Consider the following 27,378-nt stretch of genomic DNA (forward strand, 5'->3'; position numbering starts at 1 on the left):
TAATATATAATAAAATATAGAAATTACATTTACATATGTATACTTTATTAATAGCTTTCTATATTTATATATATATATATGAACAAATTATGCATATGATATATATATATATATATATATATATATATATATATATAGATGTATTTTAATTTTATTATATATATATATATTTATTACAAATATGAGAAAAAAAAAAAAAATAGGAAGAATTAAAAAAATAAAAAAGATTAAAAACTTACATGAACATTATAATAATTTTTTTATAAAAAAAAAAATAAAAAGAAATATATATACATATATATATTATCATCCTATGTAATAATAATATTTTTTTTATTTGTTTTATTTATTTATAGATATAATAACATTAAAGTGTTATAATTATAAAAATGTAAAAAAAAAAAAAAAAATACTTTTATATATATATATATAAGAGGATATTAAAAAAAAAAAAAAAGAGCGTAAAAAAATAATAATTTCCTTTTTATAGATTTTTAATATATATAAATAAAAAAAAAGTAATAACAAAAATATATATTACATAAATATAATATATATAAATATATATATATATATATATAATTATTTTTTATTTTTCTTTTTTTAAGTTTCCTTTATTTTATTTTATTTTTTTTAAAATGAATAAGAACAACAATAAAGGTAGTGTTAAAAAAAACAGCAATTCGAAAAAAAAAACAAGCACAAATTTAAACAATATGAACAATATGAACAATATAAGTAGTAAAAAAAATATTAAGAATGGAAATGTAAATGATGAAATTACTACTGCTACTAGTAGTAACCATATCAATACCATATTGAATGGAAATAATGAAGAAATAAAAGATGTTCAGGTTGTCAGTAATTTAAATATAGATAACAAAAGAGAAGATAATAATTCTAAAATGAATATACAAGGAGAAGAAACTGTCAATAATGAAACTAACAATAATCAAGCAAATAATAAAGATGGTGAAAGTAAGATAAATTTAAAGAATAATAAATCAAACAAGCCAAACGAATCCAACAAGAAGACAAAGAACAACAACAACAATAATAATAATAATAATAATAAAAATAATAATAATAATAGTGCATCAAATAAAAAAAACTCCAAGAACAAGAAAAAAGTAGATAAATTAGACTTAATATTAAATGAATTTAAAAATGATATAAAAAATGTAAAGGGAGAAAAGAACCAAAACTGCAATAAGTTATCAAACGGTGCTATAGAAACAAATAACATGCACAATAATTATAATAATAATGGTAGAATCCATTTTGATGAAGAGGAAATAAGAGAAATTAAAAAGAAAATTATATTAAATGAACATATGTTAGAAGAACAAGATAATAGTTCTATTAGATTGTTAAAAAATTGGCCACAAGTTGAAAAGACCTATCAAACGAATCCTCCGTCTATTCCTTTAGATTTAATATATGGAAAGGATGGAAAATATCCAGTAGGAGAAATTTTAGAATATAATAATTATAATTTAAGTGGTCAATCTTTACAAGAAAAAAAAGAAAGAGAAAAATTAAGTATTGATTATTATGAAGATTTAAGAAAAGCTGCTGAATGTCATAGACAAGTTAGAAAACATATGCAAGCATTTATTAAACCTGGAAAAAAAATGATAGATATAGCTCAAGAAACAGAAAGGAAAACAAAAGAATTAATACTAGCTCAAAAATTAAAATGTGGCTGGGGATTTCCTACAGGTTGTTCATTAAACCATTGTGCTGCACATTATACTCCAAATTATGGAGATGAAACAGTTTTAAAATATGATGATGTTTGTAAATTAGATTTTGGTGTTCATGTTAATGGTTATATAATTGATTGTGCCTTTACAATAGCATTTAATGATAAATATGATAATTTAATAAAAGCAACACAAGATGGCACAAATACAGGATTAAAAGAAGCAGGTATAGATGCTAGAATGTGTGATATTGGAGAAGCTATTCAAGAAGCTATTGAATCATATGAAATAGAATTAAATCAAAAAATATATCCTATTAAAGCAATTAGTAATTTAAGAGGACATTCAATTAATAAATATATTATACATGGTGGAAAATGTGTACCTATAGTAAAACAAAAAGAAAAAAATGAAATTATGGAAGAAGGAGAATTGTTTGCAATTGAAACATTTGCATCTACTGGTAAAGGATTTGTTAATCATGAAAATGATTGTTCACATTATATGAGAAATCCAGAAAAACAATTTGTACCCATAAGATTAAATTCAGCTAAAACTTTACTTAAAGTTATTAATGATAATTTTGATACTCTCCCTTTTTGTAATAGATGGTTAGATGATTTAGGACAAACAAGACATTTTATGGCTCTTAAAACTTTAATAGATCTAAATATTGTTGAACCATATCCACCTTTATGTGATATAAAAAATTCTTTCACTTCTCAAATGGAACACACTATTTTATTAAGACCAACATGTAAGGAGATACTTTCTCGTGGTCCCGACTTTTAACATATAAATAAATAAATAAATAAATATATATATATATATATATATATATATATATATATATGAATTATTTTATTATTATTTCCCTTTAAATTAACGCACTAACATGTTACACTTGTATAGTGTATATTTATATTATTATTTTTTATTATTTTTTTTTTTTTTTTTTTGGAAAATTATTTGTTTAATATATATATATATATATATATATATATATCTTTTAATTAATATATAAAATTTTATATTATACTCCAATTATATTTATTTGTATAACAACTTAGGGAATTCTCATTAATTATTATGTTCCATGTTTATTTAAGGCAATAATAAATGTTTGCCCATACGCAAAAATATTATACACACATATATATATATATATATATATATATATATATACATATATATATTTTTTATTTATTTTTATTCTTAAAATGAGGTTATTCAAAAAGTTATTATATGACAAAAAAAGAAAAAGGTATTAAAAGTGAAAATTATAAATATATAAAAAGAATATATGCAAAATAAGATAAGGGATAAATAAATTTATATTATAAATAGGTACTAATAAATATAATACAAATTATTATAGATTTTACAATTTTAAATAAAAACAAATATAATAAATTAACATAGAAGTGTAATGAAAGAGATTATTTAAAAATTAAAAAGTGTAAGTAAAATAAATAAATAAAAAGAAAAAGGTAAAAAATAAAAAGCTCAAACAGAAATATAAATATTCTCTTATATGCACATAAAAATAATTATTTCTTACCTTAATATATTTATTTATTTTATTTTATTTTATTTCATTTTTTTTTTTTTTTTTGTATGTGTAAGGGAAAAATATTCCAAACATACATATATACATACATATATTTATATATATATATAATAATATAATCATAATTATTGATGGGCTAAAATTAAAAACTTAATTAAAAAAAAAAAAAAAAAAATTGATATTGTTAAATATATTATGTAATATATATTATCTATTATTTTTTGTTGCCATTCTTTTTTCTAATTCCATTTGTTGTTGAAATTGTTGTCTAGGTGTTGGAGTAGTTTTACGTGTTAGAACAATCGAAACGATTTCTATTATAGCTAATAATACACCACCTACAATAGCATTTCTTGAAGCTGATCTCCATCCTCCTCTCATAGCTAAAACACCTCCTGTACAAAATCCACTTCCTATAGCATTCCAATGATCTTCTTTTTTTCTCATATATTGAAAAGCACAATCAAAACAACTAAATGTTCCACCCCATACAGCAAAATTACCACCTAATATAGGAGCTCTCATACGACTACTATATAAGGCACCACTTAATACATCACCCTTAGGACTATTTCTTGCACCTTTTAAAAAATGCCAAATATATCCACCTATACAACCCATACCAAATGCTCCACCCATGTCTTCAATTATTCTATCGGGACATGGTTCTCTTGCTAAATCTCTTTCTTGTAACATATTTTTTTTTTTTTTTTATTAAAACATATCAATAAATATAACTGTCATAAAAAAATATAAGTAGTGTAAAATACTATACTTATATTCTGTATAACATATATATATATATATAATTGTAACTATACATATATGTATATTTTATATATCTTCAATTATGTTACTGTTATGAATTATATACGGTATGGAATTATCCTTGTTTACTTTTTCTTATATATATTAATATATTATAATGCATATGAGTATAATATTTAGTAAGCCTAATCAAAATTTTAATTCTACACAAAAAAAGAAAAAAAAAAAATAGGAAGAGGGGAAAATGATGATCTTAAAATATATATTTCTATATATCAAGATATATATAAATAAATATATATAAATATATATATATATATATATTTATTTATTTATTTATTTTCCCTTTTTTCCTTTTTATTTATTTATTTATATAAATTTCAGTTTTTGTAAAATGAGTACCAAAAGTCATATTTTCTAAAATGATCATTTTGGAAATGTTACACTTATATATATTATTATATAAAAAAAAAAAATAATACACATATAGGTATTGTTTTATATATATAAAGAAAACTAATCATATAAATATTATATAATACAATAAATACTTTTTTTTTTTTTTTTTCAACTACAATTTTCCTTCTATTTTTTCACATTTTAAGCAAAAAAAATAAAATATATGTAAACATAGGTATTATATACTTATTAATTATTTAATTCAAAATATAAATATATATATATATATATATATATATATATTATATAACAAATGGTATACACCTTTTTATTCTTTATTTAATTTTTTTTCTTTAAAAAATGTTATAATATTATATAAATAACATTTTGTTATTAAATATATATAATATATAATATATATATATTTAACTTTATAATCATATCTCTTTTTTGATATTTTATAAAAAGAAAAAAAAAAAAAAAAAAAGCTTTCACAAATAAAATATAACATAATTTACATTTCCTCAATAAAATTAGTATGATATAAACAGATAAAACTTTAACATATAAATATATATATATATATAAAATCTTTATGTTTTTTTTTTTTTTTTTTTTTTTTTTTTTCACATATAAATATTATATTATTTTGATTCATTTACAATTTAACTATAGATCATATAATATAATATCTATATATGAAATGTACATATATATATATATTATTTAAATATTTATAATATATATATAATTTCTGATGTCACTCATAATAATATGGCGTAAATTAAATATTATGATCAAAATAATGATATTAAATTCCTGTGAGTATATAATAATTTTACCTATATATAAATATATACACCTTATATAATATATATTATATATATGTTATATATATATATATATATATATATATATATATATATTTAAGTGTATATATAATAAATACGTCCTTATCATCTTAATCATAACACATATATATTATTATAACTGTACTTTTTTTTTGTGGTTAATATATTATATCTTTTAATAATTATAATAAATATTAAATAAATTAAATATTTTAAATAAAAGTATTTTCTCTCATTTCTTAAGTAATATTTTTAATTAAAGAAACCAAAAGTTATGAAAAACTTTTATTTTTAAATGTAGAAGCATTTAGTTATTTTCACCATCACTTTAACATTATATATATATATATATATATATATGTATATAATAATGTAATAATAATATAAAGGCTGAAAATTATAACATATAAATAAAACATTGTAGGATATATGCAATATATATATATATATATATATATATATATATATATATATATGTATATATTTTTTTATATAATATTAAGTATATATTTTTTATGCTCTTGTACTACAATATATTTATCTTTATATAATAATATACATATTTACATTTTCATTATTATGCATAAAATATAAATAAAATATTTTTTTAATAAAATAGAAGAAAAAAAAATTTGTTATTCAAAATAATATATATTTTATGTTATATTAATAATATTTTTCTTTATAAGGAAAAAGTTCATTGTGAACACATTTTAAAATTTTATAATATAGTTGAACATTACACTATAATATAAATAAATATATAATATATGTAAGTAAATAATTATATTTTATATAAATATTTATAATTTGTTAGCATTATATTGAAGATTTTATATTTAATAATTTTTGGACTTTAAAACTATATAATATATATATTTATACTAATTTTTTTTTTATTTTACTTTCACATTAAATATATATATATATATATATGTTTATTTATTTATATGATTGTATAACAGGATTTAAAATAAAAAAATATTTTTAAAAAAATATAATAACACATTTGAATATATATAGATAGATATATTTTAATTTTACTTAAATCCTACATTGTGTAAAATAAAGAAACAATGAATTCTCTTTTAAGAAACACTTTAAATTCTTCTAAAGGTAAAATCTTTACCAAGTATTTGAACAATTCCTTTAATAAGGTAGCTAATTTAAATAGTAGAAAAGTTTCTAACTTTACAAAGTATGGAAAATGTGTACAGAAAATTGACAAAAATTTCAACACAATAAACAAGAGGAGCTTTTCTTCAAGTGAAGCTCAAAAATTATCGGAAGTTGTAAAAGCAGAAGTACAACATGAAAAGTCCAATTATGAAGCTCCAGATAATATAAAGAAGTTTCTACAAACTTCAGGATGGAAATTTGAAGAACAAGAAGGAGATGTAAATATGGTATTAACCAAAAATGTTGATGGAATGAAAATTATTATCGACTTTCAACTTGTTTCTCCATTTCAAGCAGAAGGAGAAAATGAAGCTCAAGCAGAAATGACAGATTTTTCTGTAACTGTTGAAAAACCAAACCAAAACGGAGGTATAACTTTTTATTGTACAACTTTACAAAATGATGAAAAATTTAGATATATGATAGGAAATGTAAAATACTATAAGAATGAAGAAGGAAAAAATTCCGTATCAGCTTATAATGGACCTGAATTTGAGGACTTAGATGATTCTCTACAAACATCTCTTGATGAATGGTTAGCTAATTTAGGAGTTGATTCAGAATTATGTGATTTCATTGATTCATGCAGTATTGATAAGGAACAAAGAGAATATATGTCATGGTTACAAAATATTTCAAATTTTATTGAATCTTAATATGTAAATATATGTATTTTTATTTTATTTTTTTTTTTTTTAACCCTTTAATCAAAATTAAGAAAAAAAAAAATATGCACATACATATATATATATATATATATATATATATATATATATATATGTATATATAATGGGTATTTGATTAATTTATTAAAATTTTATAAATTTAATTAGGAGACCTTTTAAAGATTATATAATGAAATGTAATTTAATAATATAAATGAATAAACTACATGTTTTTATTAAATTATGAACATATTGTACATATATATATATATATGTATGTATTATTAATTTGTGCTTTTTTCTCTCCATATATAATATGGAATTTTAAATCATAAACATTTTAAATGTTAATAAAATTATAATAAATATTTAAACAACTAGCTTTATCCTTCTTAAAAATTATGTGTATATTTGCACATTTATGTTTTTTTTTTTTTTTTTATTTTATTATTTTTTTTTTTATGAACCGGTCATGTAAAATTACTATGTAAATAGCTATAAATAAAATAGCTATTATTATTTTATTTATTATTTATTAATTTTTTTTTTTTTTTTTAAATAAATGTATCATTTAAATTATTGAAATTTCCATAATTTTAGAATTTCATATAATATTGTCTTGTATATATATTTAAATGATAATATATATATGTGTGATTTTTTTATTTTCTTTTGGTTCTATTTAAGTTCGTTATTTTATGATTTTATTTTATTTCTACATAAATAAAGTCCTATACCTTTCAGTCAACAACGTTTATTGGTACTTAAAAAAAAATTTAAAAATAGACATATTTTACAACAACAACAAAAAATATTATATTTTATATATTATATATTATATATTATTTATTATTTATTTTTGTCGTTATGGAAATTATAAATAAAAAGGATGTTCTTGTAAACTATTTGAAGTTGTGTGGTAAGCATGATATGGTTAATGCTGTAATAAAATACTGTGATGATGATCACGGAATAGTTTTCAATAAACACCCTGCTCGAAATGAAAAAAAGTTTGGAACTATTTATGATTATGGTGTTTCTTCGCAATTTAGAGGGTGTGAGAATATAGAAAAATTACAGAACTCAAAGGTATTTCATAAAGAAAAAAATATTTCTAACCATTTAAATGATATCGTGTTGGAAAATTCAAAATGTGTTGATGATATACCTAGAGTTAAATGTTATGGTAAAGAGGAAAGTTCATTAGAGGGACTGGAAGAAAAGACGACTGTAAAACCTGTGAAATCTTATTATAATAAAAAAAAAACAAAAACTAATTTATTAAATAAACAAGACAATGCAATATCAGAAATAATTGATGATATATGTGAAGTTATAGCGCCTGAAGGAAAAGGAAAGTTTCTAAAATTTATTGGTGAAAATTATGTCTACATTTTATTGGAAAATGTAAGGGAAAATAAAAAAAAAAGAAAATAAATGAAATATTTATATATATTTGTGTGATTAGCTCACATTCCATTTATATATATATATATATATATATATATATATATATATGTATATGTATTTATGTATATTTTATTATTCATAGGGAACTTATCATTGTTATCCACTTCATTTACTTAAGTTGAATCGTTCTTTCTTAAAAAATAATTCCATGTTTACCTTAAAATTTGATTATAAGGATATGGCATTAAAACACGCAAGAAATCTTATTAAATGTAACATATAAAATTCGTATTCTTTATATTTTTATTTTACTTATTATATGCTATTTTATTCATTTATTTATTATATTTATTTTTTTTTTTTTTTTAATATTTCTATGCAGCCAAAAATAAAAAAATATATAAACGTCCCAATTTAATAGCTGAGGATAATATGTTTCATGATAATTTTGTTGATTTTCCAAAAGAGATGGATTATCTAAAAGATTACATAATAAAAAATGATAATAAATATTTAACATCTTGTTTAAAAGAAAATATGGTTCATAGTGTATTAGACCATGGAAAATGTTCATATAATAAAGAAATCTTCGATTGTTTACAAAATTGTAATGATGAGGTAAAGTATTATAAAAGATAAAAATATATTACTATTTACCTATATTTTTTAATTATACCCATTTCTCTTATTGTACTTTTTTTTCTTTTTAGATTAAACAAAATGTTAAGATTAAAACATTGAATAATATATACAAATTAGAGAATTCAAAAAATATATACATATCCCAGTAGGTTACAAAAAAAAAAAATTAAGAGAACCAAATATAGAAAATTTTAAATATGATCTCCAAAATGATATATATGCCTAGTTAATAGAGTATTCGCTTTATCATATATTCAATGATATAACTTATAATGTGTAAATATATGTTTATGTGTTTACAATCACAAATGATATTTTATATATTCGACTAAATATATTTATTATATTATATGTATTAATACTATTTTTTTTTTGTATGTATGTATAATATTTATAAACCAAATTATATAAACTGCTTCAAATATATATATATATATATATATATATATATATATATATATGTATTATAAGTATATAAATTTTTTTTCTTCATTTTTTTTTTTTTTTTTTTTTTTTTTTGGAAATGAAGAAACTCTTTATAATTTAAAATATATAACATATGGTGTTCATAAATGCTATGATATCGGTTGAATACAATAAAAAAAAAAAAGTATACATGCATAAAAAATTAAAAAAAACATAAAAATATAAAATAAAGAAATGAAAATAACTTAATATGCAATATTTAATGATATGATTTATTTATTTGCTTAAAGATATGATAAATATTTTTAAATTGTAGATTTTCTAAATGTGTAATTCTAATATTAACTTTTTTTTTTCTTTTTTTTTGAAAGTATATACATTGTTACATTGAAAAGGAATAGTATTATTAATAAAATTTTCTGTAAATAAATAAATAAATATATATATATATATATATTTTGTACGCACAAATTGTATGTACTATATAACTCTTTATATATAATATATGTATATATTCTTATATATATTCTTACACATTTTATTATTCATCCTATTTATATATTCTTGGGGTGTACTGTTAAAATCCACATTGTTATGGGATTTAATAAGATTTTTCATAATATATTTGTAGGTAATATATTAAAGAATGGTTATAAGAAAAGGTTAATGAATATAGATAAAAGAAGGTTCAATACCTTTAACAAATTAAGTAGATCGGAAGAATCTTATGTTATAAAGAAGGCAGAAAAATATATGAATTATGTTAAAGATGGATATGAATTAAAGGTTGGTATATGGTTAAGTACATGTAGTTTATTAATATTAGGAATGATAAGTATAGGTGGATATACAAGATTAACAGAGAGTGGTTTATCAATAACTCATTGGAAATTTCGTGGTATAAAATACCCTAGAAATGAAGAAGAATGGATTAAAGAATTTGATAAATATAAAAATACACCTGAATATAAGGAGGTACATTATAATATGACATTAGAAGAATATAAGAAAATATTTTTTAATGAGTGGTTACATAGAACATTTGGACGTGCTATTGGTTTATTTTTTTTAAGTGGTGCAAGTTTTTTTTTATATAAAAATGCTTTAAAAAAAAATATGATAAAAAAGTTATCATTTATATTTCTATTAGGTGGATTTCAAGGTCTAGTAGGTTGGTGGATGGTAAAAAGTGGATTTGATAAACCTACAACTGAAAATAAAACACCAAGAGTATCTCCATATAGATTATGTTTTCATCTTTTTTGTGCATCAGCAATGTATAGTTATATATTTCTTAATTCTTTAACATTAATAGAACTTGGAAAAATGAGAAAAAATTTTGCAAAAAGTCAATTACCTACATGGCCAGAATTTTTAAGAAATGAATTAATACATGAAATGTATGAAAAAAGAAATATAACAAAACATATGAAATTAGGAATATTTGCTTTTACACTTTTGGTTTTATCTAATATTATGTATGGTGGATTTGTTGCTGGTAATGATGCAGGATATGCATATAATACATGGCCAAAAATGATAGATAAATATGTTCCTGATGATGTTATGAATTTTATTAAAAGTAAAAAGAAAAAATATACTCAATTATTTGAAAATACTGCAATAGTACAATTTAATCATCGAATGCTTGGATATTTAATTGTTTTAAACAGTTTCTTATTATATTACTATTCAAAATCTTTAGCATTAAGTAAAAAGACAAAAAAACTCTTTTCATTATTACCACTTTTAACAACCACTCAAATGATAACAGGTATACATATCTTGATTCATCATGTACCTATACAAATAGCTCTTGTCCATCAATTTGGAGGTTTCTGTATTTTAACAACCCTCTTACATTTGATAAAAAGGACATTCAAATAATCACATGAAAATAATTACATTAATATATATATATATATATATATATATATATAATTCTTTTAAGTATATTTTTTTTATATATCTATTTTTTTTCTTATATAACCTTAATTTTAAATCGTCCCCTATTCCTATTTTGTCAAAAAATATTTGAATATATACAATATATATAATATATATATATATATATATATATATATATATATATTAATTTTTCTATATAAAAATTAATTAAAAATTTATGAATTTTTTTATTGTTTTTTATCTTTAGTATGAAATGATATTTCATTCATAAAATAGTTTTATTATAAAAATTAAAAAATTAAAAAAAAAAAAAAAAAAAAATTGAATTTATATGTATACACCTTTTCTTTTTTTTTTTTTTTTTTTATTTATGAAACAAATTATTAAAAAGAATATTCAAAAAATTATTTTTTATTTCTTTATATATTACAATATATAATTATTATAATATGTTTAGTCCTTTTGCAGCTACACATACATATATATATATATATATATATATATATATATATATATATTTATTTATTTATTTATTTACCCTTTATCATTTCAGCTTGACTTTTTTTTTAAAAAAGGAATCTATCATGAGTTGATTTCTTGGGGGTTGTTGCAAAGGATGTTTTTTACCTTTTGCAAATGTTTCATTTTGTTGTATTATTTTTTTATTAGTTTCTTCTTCTTTCATTTTTTTTAATTTATCAGATATATCCTGAGGAGTGATTTGTTCGCAAAGGGATATGCATATAAATCCTTTGATAATTTGCCAAACGAATGTTCTTAAATTATGTGCATTAAATTTATAATGTTTCTTATTAAATTCTATTAAATAATTATCTACATATTTTTTGTATTCATTATATTTATCTATTTGTTGTTTATTTTGTTTCATTAATGTATAGATAGGATTTGTACTAGAAATATCATTATCATTAACATTATTATTTTGATATGATTTATATTTGTCTAATAGTTCTTGTTCTATACATTGAGAATAATCTGGGAATACAATTTTATTTTCTATTATATAATTGAATAAGATAATACACTTTAAATTATAAAATTTACGAACTTTGTTAATGTTAGGTTTGTAATAATATATATTATTTTCATGTAATTCATCACATACATATTTCAATCTATCCTTTATATTATTTACATTATTTTTTAAAATTAATAACAAATTTTTTGTTACATCTTTTCTCAATTTTATATTATCCTTTATAATAAATATTAAATAATCTTCTAAAGTTGTATAAGTATTATGTGTATAATTATTATATATAATTGATATAAATACAAATAAGGCATCTATTGGATAACAATAATATCCACAATCATTTTCTATAGTATAATTATTAACAAATAATGATATATAATTTTTATTAATTTTTTCACTTTCATAACGTATTGTTTCGATTTTGGGATTATAATAATTTCTTTCTAATAAAAATAATTCATTAGTTTCCTCATTATAATGATAAAGTACACTTTTTGAAGGTTCAGATATACTTGGTAATTTTATAAAGAAATAATTTTTAATACTAACCTTTCCATCATCTTTTTCATCTTTTTCACTTATACTTGAGCAAAACAGATGAAATAAAAACACATTTTTATCATCATTCATTTTAAAAAATTTCTTCTTTTCAATTATAAAACAAGAAATATATATATATATATATATATATATATATATATAATATCTTATTATATTATTTGTTATAAAAAATAATTATTTGGTTAATAATTTTTTTTCTTTTTTTTTTTTTAAGTCATCATTTATATATGATGCCTTTTCATTTTTTATATAATATCATTTTAATTTTTGCCTTACATCTTAAAAAATATATATATGTGTATTATTATTTATATTCACTTGAGCATTAAGAGGTACAAATCTTATATATATATATATATATATATATATATATGAATAAATTGTACTCTGTATACATATAAAAGCATGTACTTTTATAAAATATATATTTATATTTCTAATGAAAAGTTAATTAAGAAATTAACTATAAAAGCTTATATAAAATATAAGAAACCATAGGAGAGTCACTAATATAATTATCCCTTAAAAAAACCTAACGGAAATATAATGAATAAGAAAAATATTAATAAAAAAAAAAAGAAAAAAAAAAGAAAAAAAAAGACGTATAAATAATATAGGGGAGATATTTTACTAATTGTAAATTTTAGAACACATGTCTCTTTTTTAATTATAATAAATATGCATATATATATTATATATATATTTATTCATTTCAATACCATAAAAGTGTAAAAAAAATATAATTCTGTTCCTTTTTAATTTTTAAAAATATAATCAAGTAAATAGAATTTATTTTTTATATTTACATTCAAAAGGGTATATTAAAGTATAATAAATTTAGAATTACACATATGTATGTTATTTATGTTAAAAATATATAAACCATATATAAATGTAAGTTTTATATTATGTACAATATGGAAAGGAAAAAAAAATATATATACATGACTTATGTGTATATATAATTTTCTTTATATAACAAAAGGTCTTTCTTATAAAACTCATTTTAAATTGAGTAAGATACTCAAGAAGAAATAAATAAAGAATCCTGTTTTGTTCAAAAAATTTGTTATTTTCATCTGAACTTTTAATATATACATAAATTCGTATTTTTTGAATTTATAAATCATTCTATCATTAAGATGACAGTTCAACAATAAAATTATTCTTTCATTCTCGATTTTTTTTTTTTTTATTATTCATACCTTAAATAAAATAATCTTATACAATAATCACCTATTAATATAAGACACAATATTAATATTGTTCAAAATTTTTTTGATTTATATAAGAATAAAAAAATTATGAATGGTGCAGGAAAAATTGTAACATTTAAAAAAAAAAAAAAAAAAAAAAAAAAAAAAAAAAAAGGTTGAATATTACATGTATTGTACAGGTAATGTTGAAATGTCTTCATTTTAATACTTATGTAACTGTATACATTTTTTTTTTTTTTTATTATATATGATGTTTTTAGTAGATAATATTAAATATAAAAAAGAAATAAGTACAATGGATATAAATATACATACATATATATATGTATATATATATGTATTTTTTTATTTCGAATAATTATATATAAATCTATACACGTTAGATCTTATCTTGATCTCATAAAAACGCACACACATAATATTTGCATTAACATGCACAGTATGATCATATAATAATAGAGTTAAAAAAAGGTTTTTATTTATTAATCCTTATATGAAAAATAAAAATTTGGAAATGAGGATAATATAATATATTTTACATATATTTTAAATGGTAAAATTATATAAATATGTTCTGCACACAAATAAGTGTTTGAAGTAAGTTTATATAATGAAAAATTACTTGAAGGCATAAAAACATTATCAACATTATATAAGAATGTTGTATAGCTCTTTTTATGTTTATAAGTAAATGATCATTTAATATATAAGAGAACTTATATATATATATATATATATATATATATATGATTGAGGGCTTAATTTTATATATTTTTAATATGGTCATGATTTGTAGGGAAATATATAGATATTCTTGAATTACATATTCATTTTATTATTTCATTATTATCTTGTTTTTGTTTTTTTATATTGTTTCCTTTCTTCATTTCTTTTATTTTATTTTCTTTTTGATTTTTTTTTTTTTTTTTTTTTTTTAATCGTAATGTTACTATATTGTAAAATTAAACAAAAAAAAATTATATTATAACATTATACATTACACATAAGGAAAATATTTTATATTTATTATATATATTTGTTTGTGTCTTTTAAATTTTGTTCAAATAAAAAAATATATTTATTATATATTTTTAAGCAAGATCTGATATAATATAGAGATATTTTTTGTAGAGAATTTATAACATGGGAAACATAACAAGCGAACAAAAAAAAAAGTCACTCACGTTACATGAGCTAAGTACAAAAATAGGGGACTACAGAACTATATATGAGGTATAGATATAGAATATTAAATAAAAAAAAAAAAAAAAAAAAAGATTAAGAAATAAACATATTAATGTAGATATAAAACGGGGTTAATACATACACATATATATATATATATATATATAATATTTTGCATACTTAGGGAGATCCTGAAATGCTGGAAGATCCGGATTTTCCTCACAAAATGATGACTGAGGCATTAAATAATAACAACACAAGTAAATATATTATCAAAAAAGAAAAATTTGAAAAAAAAAAATTATATAATGATAAAAGAATATTTATTCCTCAATTTGCATAAAATTATATATGAAAATATTATATAGTACATATATATATATATATTTTTTTTTTTTCTAGTTGATGGGACTTCTGTGCAAGGAACTTATGTTTATTATCCTAACAAAAGAAAAGCTAAAATGTGGATAGGGAATTATAAAATATTAAATCCTGAAGATATATTATGTGCTAACGTTGCAGAAAAAATCGGGATAACAGAAATGGAGTGGAAAAAATATATCAAAAGGAAAACAAAAAATGAGGTATATATATGATATATTGATTAATAAATAAAATATATAATACTGTTTATTTTTTTATAACATAATAAAGAAACATATAATATAATTATTTTGATCATCAAATAATTATATATATATATATATATATATGTAAATATTTTTATATTTATATTTATATTTCTCTCTCCAGAATGATGAAGTAATGAAAAAAAATGGAAATATGGGTTATAATGTAAATCCATTTGAAGAAACATCAGTATCACTAAATAAAGAAATAGAAAAAGATAATAACAATCATAACTACAAGGATACTAATGATAATATAACAAATAATCTTAGTAGATATATGAAAACATTTAATCAAAATAAAAACCATCCATATAATATATCTAATAACAACAATTCAAACATATACGAGCCTACTAGTGGATCAAATACAAAAAATGATATTCTTGTTAATAATTTACATAATAATATATTAACCAATGAAAACAATAATGAAGAAGAAAAAAAAAAGTCAGAAGCAAGAGATAGCTATATTGATAAATTAAATGAAGAAATTACAAATATAAGAGAAGGCCAAGAAAAAATAATAGAAGAAGAATGTAAAAATATTTATAATTATACCAAGTCCAATTACCCTCAAATGATTATTCCTCAAAAAGATGGATCCTTCTTAATAGAAAATGTAGACCCTATAAAATACAGTAACAAAAAAAAATTGATCATCCAAGAATTATTAAATGAACATGAAAATAGATTTCAATCTCAAGTATCTAACTTAAAGAAAAAAAAAAATAAAAAAGGATATACTAACTTGTCATCTATGAGTACAAAGGGAAGTTTAGAGTTATCTCATTTTAAAAATAAAGAAACAAATATATCAAAAAGAAATATACATTTAAATAGAACCCTAGTAAAATAAGAAATGTGTGTATATGAATTATCATAAATTTGGATATAATATTTGGAATTATGATTTATATAGAAATTGTTCTATTTTTTCTAAATACAACAAATATATATAATATATATATATAATATATATATATTTTTTTTTTCTTTTAATTTCAATATTGTGTTAATTATATTTCTATTTTGTTAATTTATCCATTAAATTATATTTGAAAAAAAGGAAGATAGAGTAGTTATTTTCTTTTTCTTTTTGTTTATTTTTATTTAATTTTAATTTGTTTTCATTTTATTTTTTCGTAATTATTATTATACATAAGTTAATTATATATAAACATTTTTCAAATACATTGTTATTAAATATATATATAGTTATATTATAAGAATTATAAAAGAATATTTAACTTTTAAAAGAAAGAAAACATTTGTATACATTATTTTCTTTTTACCAAATTATGAAGAAGAAAATAATATAACCGTTTATATTTGTACAAGAAATTAATTGAAATATATATTTGTATTTATTTATTTGTTAATTTGTTATTTTATTTTTTATTTTTTATTTTTAATGGATGGTAGCATAAAAATGAATTCATATATAATAAATATTGTACGACTTCAAATTTTTTTTCATTTTGTATATGTTAATTGAATTATAAAATAAGTATTATAAGGTTAATAATATAACACATTAATAAGTATATAAAAATAAAAAATAATATATGTATAATATAGGTTTACACGTTTTTGGTTATATGCATATATGTTCAAAAAAGATATTCCTTTTTTGGAATTTATAATATAAGAAATGTGTTTGAATTATTCAATATAAATAAAATAAGATATTGTACATAGGTGAATGAATGAATAAATAAATAATTAAATATATATATATATATATATATATATATATATATATATATATATATATATATTTTTATATTTATGTTTAGTATTGATTATATTATCCCCAATTAGAAGAACCGAATGGAACATTCTTATAATTCTTAGGATAATAATAATAAGTATTACATGGAGGAAGAATAGATACAGAATTTGTTAGATATTCATCGATTTTAGATGCTACATCTCTTCCTTCTGCAATTGCTTGTACTACTGTACTAGGTCCTATTCTACAATCTCCACATGCGAATATATTGTTATGATTAGTTTGATAAATTCTATTGTTTGTTTTTATACAATTATAATTATTAAGTTCAATTTTTATATTATCATTTTCCCATATGGAATCATCTGTTTTTGAAAATCCTAATGCTAAAATGACTACATCAGCTTTATAAATTCTTTCAGTAAATGGTATATCAAAATATTCATTATGATCCTTTATTATTTGATAATTCTGAATAATATCATTTTCTGCAGGAGAAGAAGAAGAATATGAACTTGCTGTTGTTGTTTCTTGAGTTGGACCTTTCGATATACTTTTAATACTTTTTAATTTATTTATTTTAGATAGATGTTTCTTTAAATCTATTTTGGATGAATTATTATGATGATTATCCATATAATTATTATTTAACATTTTATTATTTTGTTTCATTTCACTTTTTAAGTTTTTTTTTAATTTGACCCTAATAGCTCTTATACCAGAAACTCTTTTAGGGTCTTTATTAGATGGAATGAATTCCAAACTCCTCACACAAAATTCTCTTGGATCTCTACCTTGTATAATAATAGCTTCCTCATGTGAATATTCAACTTTGAAAATATTTTTTAATCCTGGCCACCAATATTCTGATGTATTCATAGGTTGAATTTCTTGTCGTGTAAATTGTAAAACACTAGATGCTCCCATACGAATAGCTAAACTGATACAATCTACGGCTGTTTTTCCTCCACCTAATATGATAACATGTTTTTCAGATACATCTATATAATTATCATCTGTCATATCTGATTTTGTTAATGATATTTGACATGATGTTAAGAAATCCATAGCAAAATAAATATTATTTAAATTAGCACCTGGAATATCTAATTTTCTAGGTATTTTATAACCAGTAGCTAAAAGTATAGCATCATATTCTTTTACTAAATCGGATAATGTTATATCTACACCTACATTTACATTATTTTTCATTACAATTCCTTCTTTTTTCATTAATATTAATCTTCTCTCTAGAATTTTTTTATCTAAACGTACATTTGGTATTCCATTCATTAATAATCCTCCAAAATATTCATCCTTTTCAAATATAGTTACTTCATGTCCAGCTTTGTTTAATTGTTGTGCTGCAGTTAATCCCGCTGGTCCTGAACCCACAATTGCCACTTTTTTTCCAGTACGACTAATTGGTATCATTGGTTGTATCCATTTTTTTATGAATCCATATTCAATAATAGATAATTCAATAAATTTTATAGACACAGGTTTCTCATTTATACTTAAAACACATGCATCTTCACAAGGTGCTGGACAAACACGACCTGTAATTTCTGGAAAATTATTGGTATCTAATAGACGTTCTAATGCTTTCTTCCATTCATTTTCATATACTAAATTGTTCCAATCAAAAATTCTATTACCTAACGGGCAGCCACCACCACTAGAATTAGGATAATGACAAGTTGGAGTACCACAATCAACACATCTGGACGCTTGTGTTTTTAATAACTGATTATGTAGTTTACTTTTAACGTTTATAGGTACAATAATTTCTGAATAATCTAAAACTCTACTACTGATATCTTTAAGTGGATGAGATAACCTTTCATATTCTTTAAATCCTGTAACTTTATTTGGATTGGCAACTAAAAAAGGTTTAGTAGAATTAATACTTGAAGCATTTCCATAATCTGATGAAACTCTAGTCATATCACTAATTTCTGTGTCAACACTATATTTCTTGGTTTTATTATCGCCACTTGTTTTAGCATATTGAGATTGTGAATAATTTGATGATTTGTTGACATAAGTAGTATTGGTATTTTCAGAAATGACGGTGTTATTCGCATCATCATTAATATTATTATTATCTTCTTTATTTATATGTATGCTACTAGTAATATTGTTCATATTGTTCACATTATTCATATTGTTTGTATGGTTTGTATTGTTCATATTGTTCATACTGTTTGTATTATTCATATTGTTTGTATTGTTTGTATTATTTGTTATATTTGTATCATTTTCATCCTTTTTAATATTTACCATATCATCCTTTTTTTTTCTTGCACCCAATGTGTACCCTGATAAATCATAGGTATTAGCAACATCTTCATATTCATTATTCTGATTAGACTTATTGATTAAGTGTACCCCATTAATTTTATTATAGGCCTTCATAGAATTAGATATATTAGAAACATCATAATTATCGGTTGGATATAAATATTTTTTTAAAGTGTATATATTTGGACTTAGTTGTTTTTGATCTATTTGAATATAATCATCTGTTTCTCTAAGAATTAGTTTTTCAATAAACTTATTTGAATTTAATGATTTCAAATGTAAATCTAATAAATATTGTTCATTAAGTATATATTTTTTTATCATTTCTTTTGATTTATCATCTAATTTTTCAGGAAATGTATTTTTAAAATCTGAAAAAGCATTACATTTGAAAGGAATTTCAGAGAATCTTCTCCATTTTCTGTTGTTACTTCTGCACAATTCTAAATTATGTATAAACCTTTCAAAATCGAAAAATTTTTTTTTCTTAATATTTTGTTCTTCATTATTTAAACTATTAAAATCATTTGATGAATTTTTTATACTTAATAAATTTCGATTACGTTGTTCTTGTAATAAATCATAAATAATTAATCCATCAACACTTCTTAATGCTAATGATTTGGATAATCCTGATATATCATCAGTAATAGTTGTAAAGAATTGCATGGCTTTTTTATACATATGTTCTGGTTGATCTACACTTTTTAATAAGGAAGCCCAATCATCTAGAATAGCTGCTGCTTCTTCATTTCCTGTTTTAACAAATTCAATACAAGCTTCAGTTAAAACTCTTTTAATATCTCTAGGTATAATTTTAGTAAAACGTTGTAAATTTTCATCAAAATTTTGTAATAGCATTTTGGCTGTATATGAATTAGTTCTTTCATAATGTTCATGTAATAATTTTTCTAAAGTCATTTTTTCATCCATTGTTTTACATACTTTTAAATCAACCATTTGATGATTCACATTTTTTTCATTTATATCTAATACATATGCTATACCTCCACTCATACCAGCAGCAAAATTACAACCAATTTCACCTAACACTACTACTATACCTTTTGTCATATATTCACAACCATGACTACCAACACCTTCTACAACGGCAATTGCTCCTGAATTTCGAACAGCAAATCTTTCACCTGCTCTTCCAGCAAAAAATGCTCTTCCTTTTGTAGCTCCATATAAAACAGAATTTCCAGCTATAACATTTTTTTGACATTCATTTATAAATAAAGCATTCTTTGGAAAATGAACTGATATTATACCACCTGATAAACCTTTACCTACAAAATCATTTGCATCTCCTTCCAATTCAAAATTTACTCCACTAGTTAAAAATACACCAAATGATAATCCACCTGTACCTCGAAATTTCACATTTATCGTATCAATTGGTAATCCTTCTTCTCCATATTTTTGTATTATATGATAACTTAACATAGCTCCAACAGCTCTATCTGTATTTTTAATAGGCATTTTTATATTTACAGGTGTACAATTTAATAAAGCAATTTTTGATCTCCTGATTAATTCTCTATCAATAACATCACATAATTTATGATTTTGAGTTTCACAACAAAATATAGGAATTGGTTTTACTATTTTTTTTTTTACATGACATTTTTTCTTTATTTTTTTACAACTCTTATTATTATTATTATTATTTTTGTTGTTTTTATTTATATTATAAGAACCCCTTTCTTTATATTGATATTTATATATTACGCTCATATTCATACTTTTTTTCTTTTTTCTCTCTGTATTGTTTTGTCGTTTCTTGTTATTATTATCATCATAATTGTCATCATTGTCATCAATATTATCAATATTATCAATATTATCAATATTATCAATATTATCAATATCATCATCCTCATCAATCTCATCAACCTCATCCAGCTCATCAATTTCATCAACCTCATCCAGCTCATCACTATCATCATTATCATCATTGTCATCACTATCATCACTATCATCATTATTATCACTACCATCATTATCATCATTATCAATATTTTCCTCTAAATCACTCTTATCCGTTTCTTCTTGATCATCGTCGTCGTTCTGATCACTTTCATTCTCCGCATCTGCTTCATCACATTCTACATTTGTGACATGTTCACTTTCTCCGTTAACCATTTCTATATTATCCGTTTGCTTCGAATTAATTTTATACTTTTTAATAGTGTTAAAACTTTCATTTATTAAGACCTGTTTTCTATTTTTCATTTTTTTAATCGAATTTATACCAGATTTGGCATTCTTCTTATTTTTCGAAGCAGAATACAAAGAATTTGTATTATATTTTTTTTTTTTATTAGATATATTCTTATATCGTTTATTTTGATCATCTTTCATTTCATCCTCTGCATAATATTTCCAGCCAGGAAATAAAAGTTTCGAAAAATCTAAGAGTTTCCTTTTCTCATCATATTTCAAATGATCTTTTTTTTTTAACAAATCAGATCTACCTATAATTTGAGAAAATTTTCGAAATCCCATACTAGCCAAATATTCTCGAACTTCCTCAGCTAACATAAAAAAGAAATTAACAATATATTCAGGTTTTCCTGCAAATTTTTTCCTTAATTCTGGATCTTGTGTACATATACCAACAGGACAAATATTCAAATGACATTTCCTCATCATAATACAACCTAATGATATCAATGGTTGAGTAGAAAAACTAAATGATTCAGCACCTAATAATGCTCCTAAAATTACATCTCTTCCTGTTTTTAGTTGTCCATCAATTTGTAAAATAACTCTTTTTCGTAATTTCGATTTACATAAGGTTTGATGAGCTTCTGCTAATCCAATTTCCCATGGTAAACCTGCATGTTTAATTGAAGTCCATTTAGAAGCACCTGTACCACCTGATGTTCCACTTATTAAAATTTGTTCGCAATTTCCTTTAACCACACCTGATGTTATAACTCCAATACCTAATTTAGATACGAGCTTCACAGATATTTTTGCTTCTTTATTTATATTTTTCAAATCATATACCAATTGACCTACATCTTCAATTGAATACATATCATGATGTGGTGGAGGAGATATTAAACCAACTCCTGGAGTACTTCTACGAATAGAAGCTATTTTAGAACTTACCTTATAACCTGGTAATTCTCCACCTTCTCCTGGTTTTGATCCCTGTGCTACTTTTATTTGTAATTCTTGTGCATTTACTAAACTATATGCAGTAACACCAAATCGAGCTGAAGCAATTTGTTTTACAGCAGAACTTGTATTTATTTCATTATTAGCTGTTTTTATTCTTTCTTCTGCTTCTCCTCCTTCTCCAGTATTTGATTTTAACCCCATACTATTCATAGCAGTAGCTACAGTAGTATGCGCTTCTTCTGATAAGGATCCAAAAGACATAGCTCCAGTACAGAATCTTAATAATATTTTATTTACTGGTTCTACTAAATGAATATTAATTGGTTCATGTTTCTTTTTAATTTTATTATATGATGGACATTTTTTATAATTAATTTCTAATTGTCCTCTAATTTCACAATGATTAATTAATTCATTTTGTAATTCAGAATATTTTTTATAAGTATCTTTATTACCACTTCTTGTAGCTCTTTGTAATAAACTAATAGTTTCAGGATGATTCATATGTAATTGAGATTTTCCTATATTTCTAAAATGATATTCACCATAATCATCTAATTCTTCATTTGCATCTTTTAAATTCAATGTTAAGATTCTCTTTGGATATGCGAGATAAAATATATTTAATATTTCTTTTTCAACAAATTCAAAAGTGACTCCACCAATTATAGAATCACATACATTTATAAAACATTTTTTTAATATTTCATCTGATATACCTAAGGGTTGCATTAAACCACAACCTTTATAACTAGGTAATGTAGATATTCCATTTTTAGACATTATTTTTAATATACCATAATTAGCTGCATGTCTATAATTACTTATCATTTGGTTATTACTTAATCTCGCTTCATTATCAGCAAATTTGATAAACTGTAAACTCTCATATAATATATATGGATAAATACAATCAGCACCAAAAGATAAAAGAACAGCCAAATGATGAATCTCAAAACAATCTCCAGCTTTAACAATAAGTGAACATTTTGTTCTTAAATTTTTACTTAATAAATATTTATGTAATGCACCTACAATTAATATAGAAAATATGGGAACCCTCTTTTCATTAACATTATTATGTGACAAAATAATTAATTGACATCCTTTTTTAATAGCATTTTCAACTTTAGAATTAACGCTATCAATAAATTTAATTAAATATTTTGATGATATCTGTTTTTTTTTGTTATTATTATTATTATTATTATGTTCCTCTTTTGAGTGTTTTGATTTACACACATCTACTTTTGAAGGATCTTCAGAATTGATATTCATAACAATATTGTTCTGACTAAGGTCCCCATCTTTATTAGGTGAATAATTATTATTTATGTTATTCATCATGGATTGTAGTTTATCCAAATCTATTGTCATATCAATTATAATATGTGGAAAATCAGGTAACTGAAGTAACATATTATATAAGGCTTCATTTAATATAGGTCCATTTATAAATATACGATGACAATTAACATGACTATATTGTAACAGATCTCCTTCTTTTCCTAGATTACTCATTAGAGACATAATATTCTCTTCTCTTATAGGATCTATAGCTGGATTGGTTACTTGTGCAAATGTTTGTTGAAAATAATATAATAAATTACGATGTAAATAACTTAAGAATGGAAAGGCTGTATCATTTCCCATAGAACCTAATCCATCAGCTGCATGTTTAACCATTGGTGATATTATCATATTAAAAGCATCATATGTATATCCAAATGCTTTTAATTTTTTAATTAATGATTCATCATAATAATCTATATCATTTAAACACGTTTTATGATTACTAATACTAAGAATATTACTATTACATTTAATATTATTATTGTTATTGTTTATATTTATATTATTATGATAATAATTTTCCTTATTCAATATGGCACCATATTTATAAGCATTCATACGAATATTTTCCATATTTGTTACTGGTCTAATTATATTATCCATGTGTATAGAATAATGATCTATCCATTTTTTATATGGTCGTTCTCTTAAAAATTTACTCAATATTTCTTCATGTTTTAAAAATTTTTTTTCTTTAAAATCTACTAATACCACTTTACCAGGATAAACCGAACCTTTATGAACAATTTTATCATATGATAAATCTACTACTCCTGTTTCGCTAGATAAGACAAACAATCCATAATTAGTAATACTATATCTTGCTGGTCTTAATCCATTTCTATCTAATGATGCACCTACTTTATATCCATCTGTAAATATAATTAAAGCTGGTCCATCCCATGGTTCCATAATACAAGTATGATATTCATAAAAAGCTTTTTCTAATGGACTTATATTTGGATCTTTTTGATATGCTCTAGGCATTAACATCATAACTGCATGTTCAATTTCTCTTCCTGTCATGGTGAGAAAATCAATTGCATTATCAAATATAGAAGAATCCGATGGATAGCTAATAGCACCTTTAGTTTTTTGTGATTCACCATGTTTAATTTGATTTTTCATAGTTTTTCTAAAATTTTTATTATTTTTTTCTTTTAAATGATTCATTAAATTTTCTTCACTTATTATATCAATATCAGAGGAACTTTTGGAATCTTCATTTACATTACTTAAAAATTCTGAATTACTATTAATATCAGAATTCATAAATTCTCTTTTAATATTATAATGTATAGCTGAACTATTATAAGTATAATCCTTCTTCAATTTTAAAAGTAAATTTCTTCTAGACTTTTTTTTCAAACGATTTTGTGTTAACATAATATCTTCAAAAGTATCTCTCTTCTGTATAATTTCATCATCATTATCATATATAATATAATTTTCTTCATTTATTGGTCTTAGATCTTTTATTGAAACTGATTTGAAAGATGCAGGTGTTTTTGCTGATTCCATACGTTCTTGGAATAAAATAGAATTAACACTTATTGTATTTATTTCTCCATTGTGACATATTCTTCTAAAAGGATGAGCAGCATACCATGTAGGTGAAGTGTTAGTTGAAAAACGTACATGTACCATTGCTAAATATGATGTAAACTGTTCACTTAATAAATCTTCAAAATATAGATATATTTGTGATGGTGTTAATAATCCTTTATATACAATAGTTCTAGATGAAAAACTACAGAAATACATATCATTATGCCTAACTAATTTTTTTCTTATAAAAAATGATAATAATTCAATATCATCTGGTAATTCATTTAATTTCAAATTACTATCATCTGTAAAATTTATATCTGAAAATGGATATATATTGAAATCATCATAATTTTTAAAAACAGATCTTTTACAAACAAACATTTGAGCAATAAAAGGTTCACTTTTTTTAACACTACAACTAATAACATCATGTCGAACAGGTATAGGAGATCTCCATCCTAAAACAACTAATCCATGATTATATACTTCTTTCTCAATTTCATGATATAAAAAAAGTCTTCTTTCTTCATTTTGTGGTAAAAATATTTGAGCTACAGCATATTCCCCTTTTTCTGGTAATAAAAAAGGTAATTGACAAGTATCACTTAACATTTGAAAATATTCATGTGGTATTCCAACTAAAATACCAGCACCATCTCCATTATTTCCTTGCACACCACCTCTATGACTTAATCGTAATAATATTTGTAAAGCTTTCTGTATGACATTTCTAGAAAACTTACCATTAATATCAGCTACAACACCCACACCACAAGCATCCTTTTCATTCCTGCTATCATAAAGACCTTTATTATCTATATTTTCTTTCCCCATTTAATATATATATATATATATACATATATATTATTATTCTTTTTTTTAATTAATTTTTATATATAAGAATGGAAAACTATAATGAAAAAAAATTAATACATAAAAAAAATATATATATATATATATATATATATATATTTATTTATTTATATATATATGTATGGAGAAAAGATATAGAAACATACAAATTTATAAATATATATACAAATATTAATTTGAATTAATTAAATTGTTAATAATAACAAATATAGAAAATGTGTACAAGAAAAAAAAAAAAAAAAAAAAAAATGATATATATGTTATATATATATATATATATATCCAAATCCTATGTGCTAATTTCTTTTTAATTA

The 27,378-nt window shown here is 21.1% G+C and overlaps 8 protein-coding genes across 8 annotated transcripts; 5 read left to right on the plus strand and 3 right to left on the minus strand.

Annotated features, from left to right (window-relative positions):
- Positions 1-638: 638 nt before the first annotated feature.
- PADL01_1434600 (methionine aminopeptidase 2) lies at positions 639-2,498 on the plus strand (the record flags this gene model as incomplete). Its single annotated transcript, XM_028684621.1, has 1 exon — positions 639-2,498. One exon carries the CDS (start codon positions 639-641, stop codon positions 2,496-2,498), a length of 1,860 nt encoding a protein of 619 aa, XP_028540681.1.
- Positions 2,499-3,483: 985 nt separating this feature from the next.
- On the minus strand, positions 3,484-3,972 carry PADL01_1434700 (mitochondrial import inner membrane translocase subunit TIM17, putative; the record flags this gene model as incomplete). The annotated part of the gene is made up of 1 exon (XM_028684622.1): positions 3,484-3,972. The coding sequence occupies one exon, from the start codon at positions 3,970-3,972 to the stop codon at positions 3,484-3,486; it is 489 nt and encodes a 162-aa protein (XP_028540682.1).
- A 2,398-nt stretch (positions 3,973-6,370) lies between these two features.
- On the plus strand, positions 6,371-7,129 carry PADL01_1434800 (mitochondrial acidic protein MAM33, putative; the record flags this gene model as incomplete). The annotated part of the gene is made up of 1 exon (XM_028684623.1): positions 6,371-7,129. One exon carries the CDS (start codon positions 6,371-6,373, stop codon positions 7,127-7,129), a length of 759 nt encoding a protein of 252 aa, XP_028540683.1.
- Positions 7,130-8,005: 876 nt separating this feature from the next.
- On the plus strand, positions 8,006-9,339 carry PADL01_1434900 (conserved Plasmodium protein, unknown function; the record flags this gene model as incomplete). The annotated part of the gene is made up of 4 exons (XM_028684624.1): positions 8,006-8,545; positions 8,691-8,820; positions 8,931-9,166; positions 9,259-9,339. The coding sequence occupies 4 exons, from the start codon at positions 8,006-8,008 to the stop codon at positions 9,337-9,339; spliced, it is 987 nt and encodes a 328-aa protein (XP_028540684.1).
- An 871-nt stretch (positions 9,340-10,210) lies between these two features.
- Positions 10,211-11,503, plus strand: PADL01_1435000 (cytochrome c oxidase assembly protein, putative; the record flags this gene model as incomplete). The annotated part of the gene is made up of 1 exon (XM_028684626.1): positions 10,211-11,503. The coding sequence occupies one exon, from the start codon at positions 10,211-10,213 to the stop codon at positions 11,501-11,503; it is 1,293 nt and encodes a 430-aa protein (XP_028540685.1).
- Positions 11,504-12,068: 565 nt separating this feature from the next.
- PADL01_1435100 (ribonuclease H2 subunit B, putative) lies at positions 12,069-13,151 on the minus strand (the record flags this gene model as incomplete). The annotated part of the gene is made up of 1 exon (XM_028684627.1): positions 12,069-13,151. One exon carries the CDS (start codon positions 13,149-13,151, stop codon positions 12,069-12,071), a length of 1,083 nt encoding a protein of 360 aa, XP_028540686.1.
- Positions 13,152-15,442: 2,291 nt separating this feature from the next.
- Positions 15,443-16,972, plus strand: PADL01_1435200 (conserved Plasmodium protein, unknown function; the record flags this gene model as incomplete). The annotated part of the gene is made up of 4 exons (XM_028684628.1): positions 15,443-15,532; positions 15,669-15,744; positions 15,887-16,068; positions 16,238-16,972. 4 exons carry the CDS (start codon positions 15,443-15,445, stop codon positions 16,970-16,972), a joined length of 1,083 nt encoding a protein of 360 aa, XP_028540687.1.
- A 951-nt stretch (positions 16,973-17,923) lies between these two features.
- PADL01_1435300 (NAD(P)H-dependent glutamate synthase, putative) lies at positions 17,924-27,025 on the minus strand (the record flags this gene model as incomplete). Its single annotated transcript, XM_028684629.1, has 1 exon — positions 17,924-27,025. One exon carries the CDS (start codon positions 27,023-27,025, stop codon positions 17,924-17,926), a length of 9,102 nt encoding a protein of 3,033 aa, XP_028540688.1.
- Between the last annotated feature and the right edge of the window lie 353 nt (positions 27,026-27,378).

The sequence above is a fragment of the Plasmodium sp. gorilla clade G2 genome, assembly GCF_900097015.1.
Source record: "Plasmodium sp. gorilla clade G2 genome assembly, chromosome: 14".
Lineage (NCBI taxonomy): Eukaryota > Apicomplexa > Aconoidasida > Haemosporida > Plasmodiidae > Plasmodium > Plasmodium adleri (nom. inval.).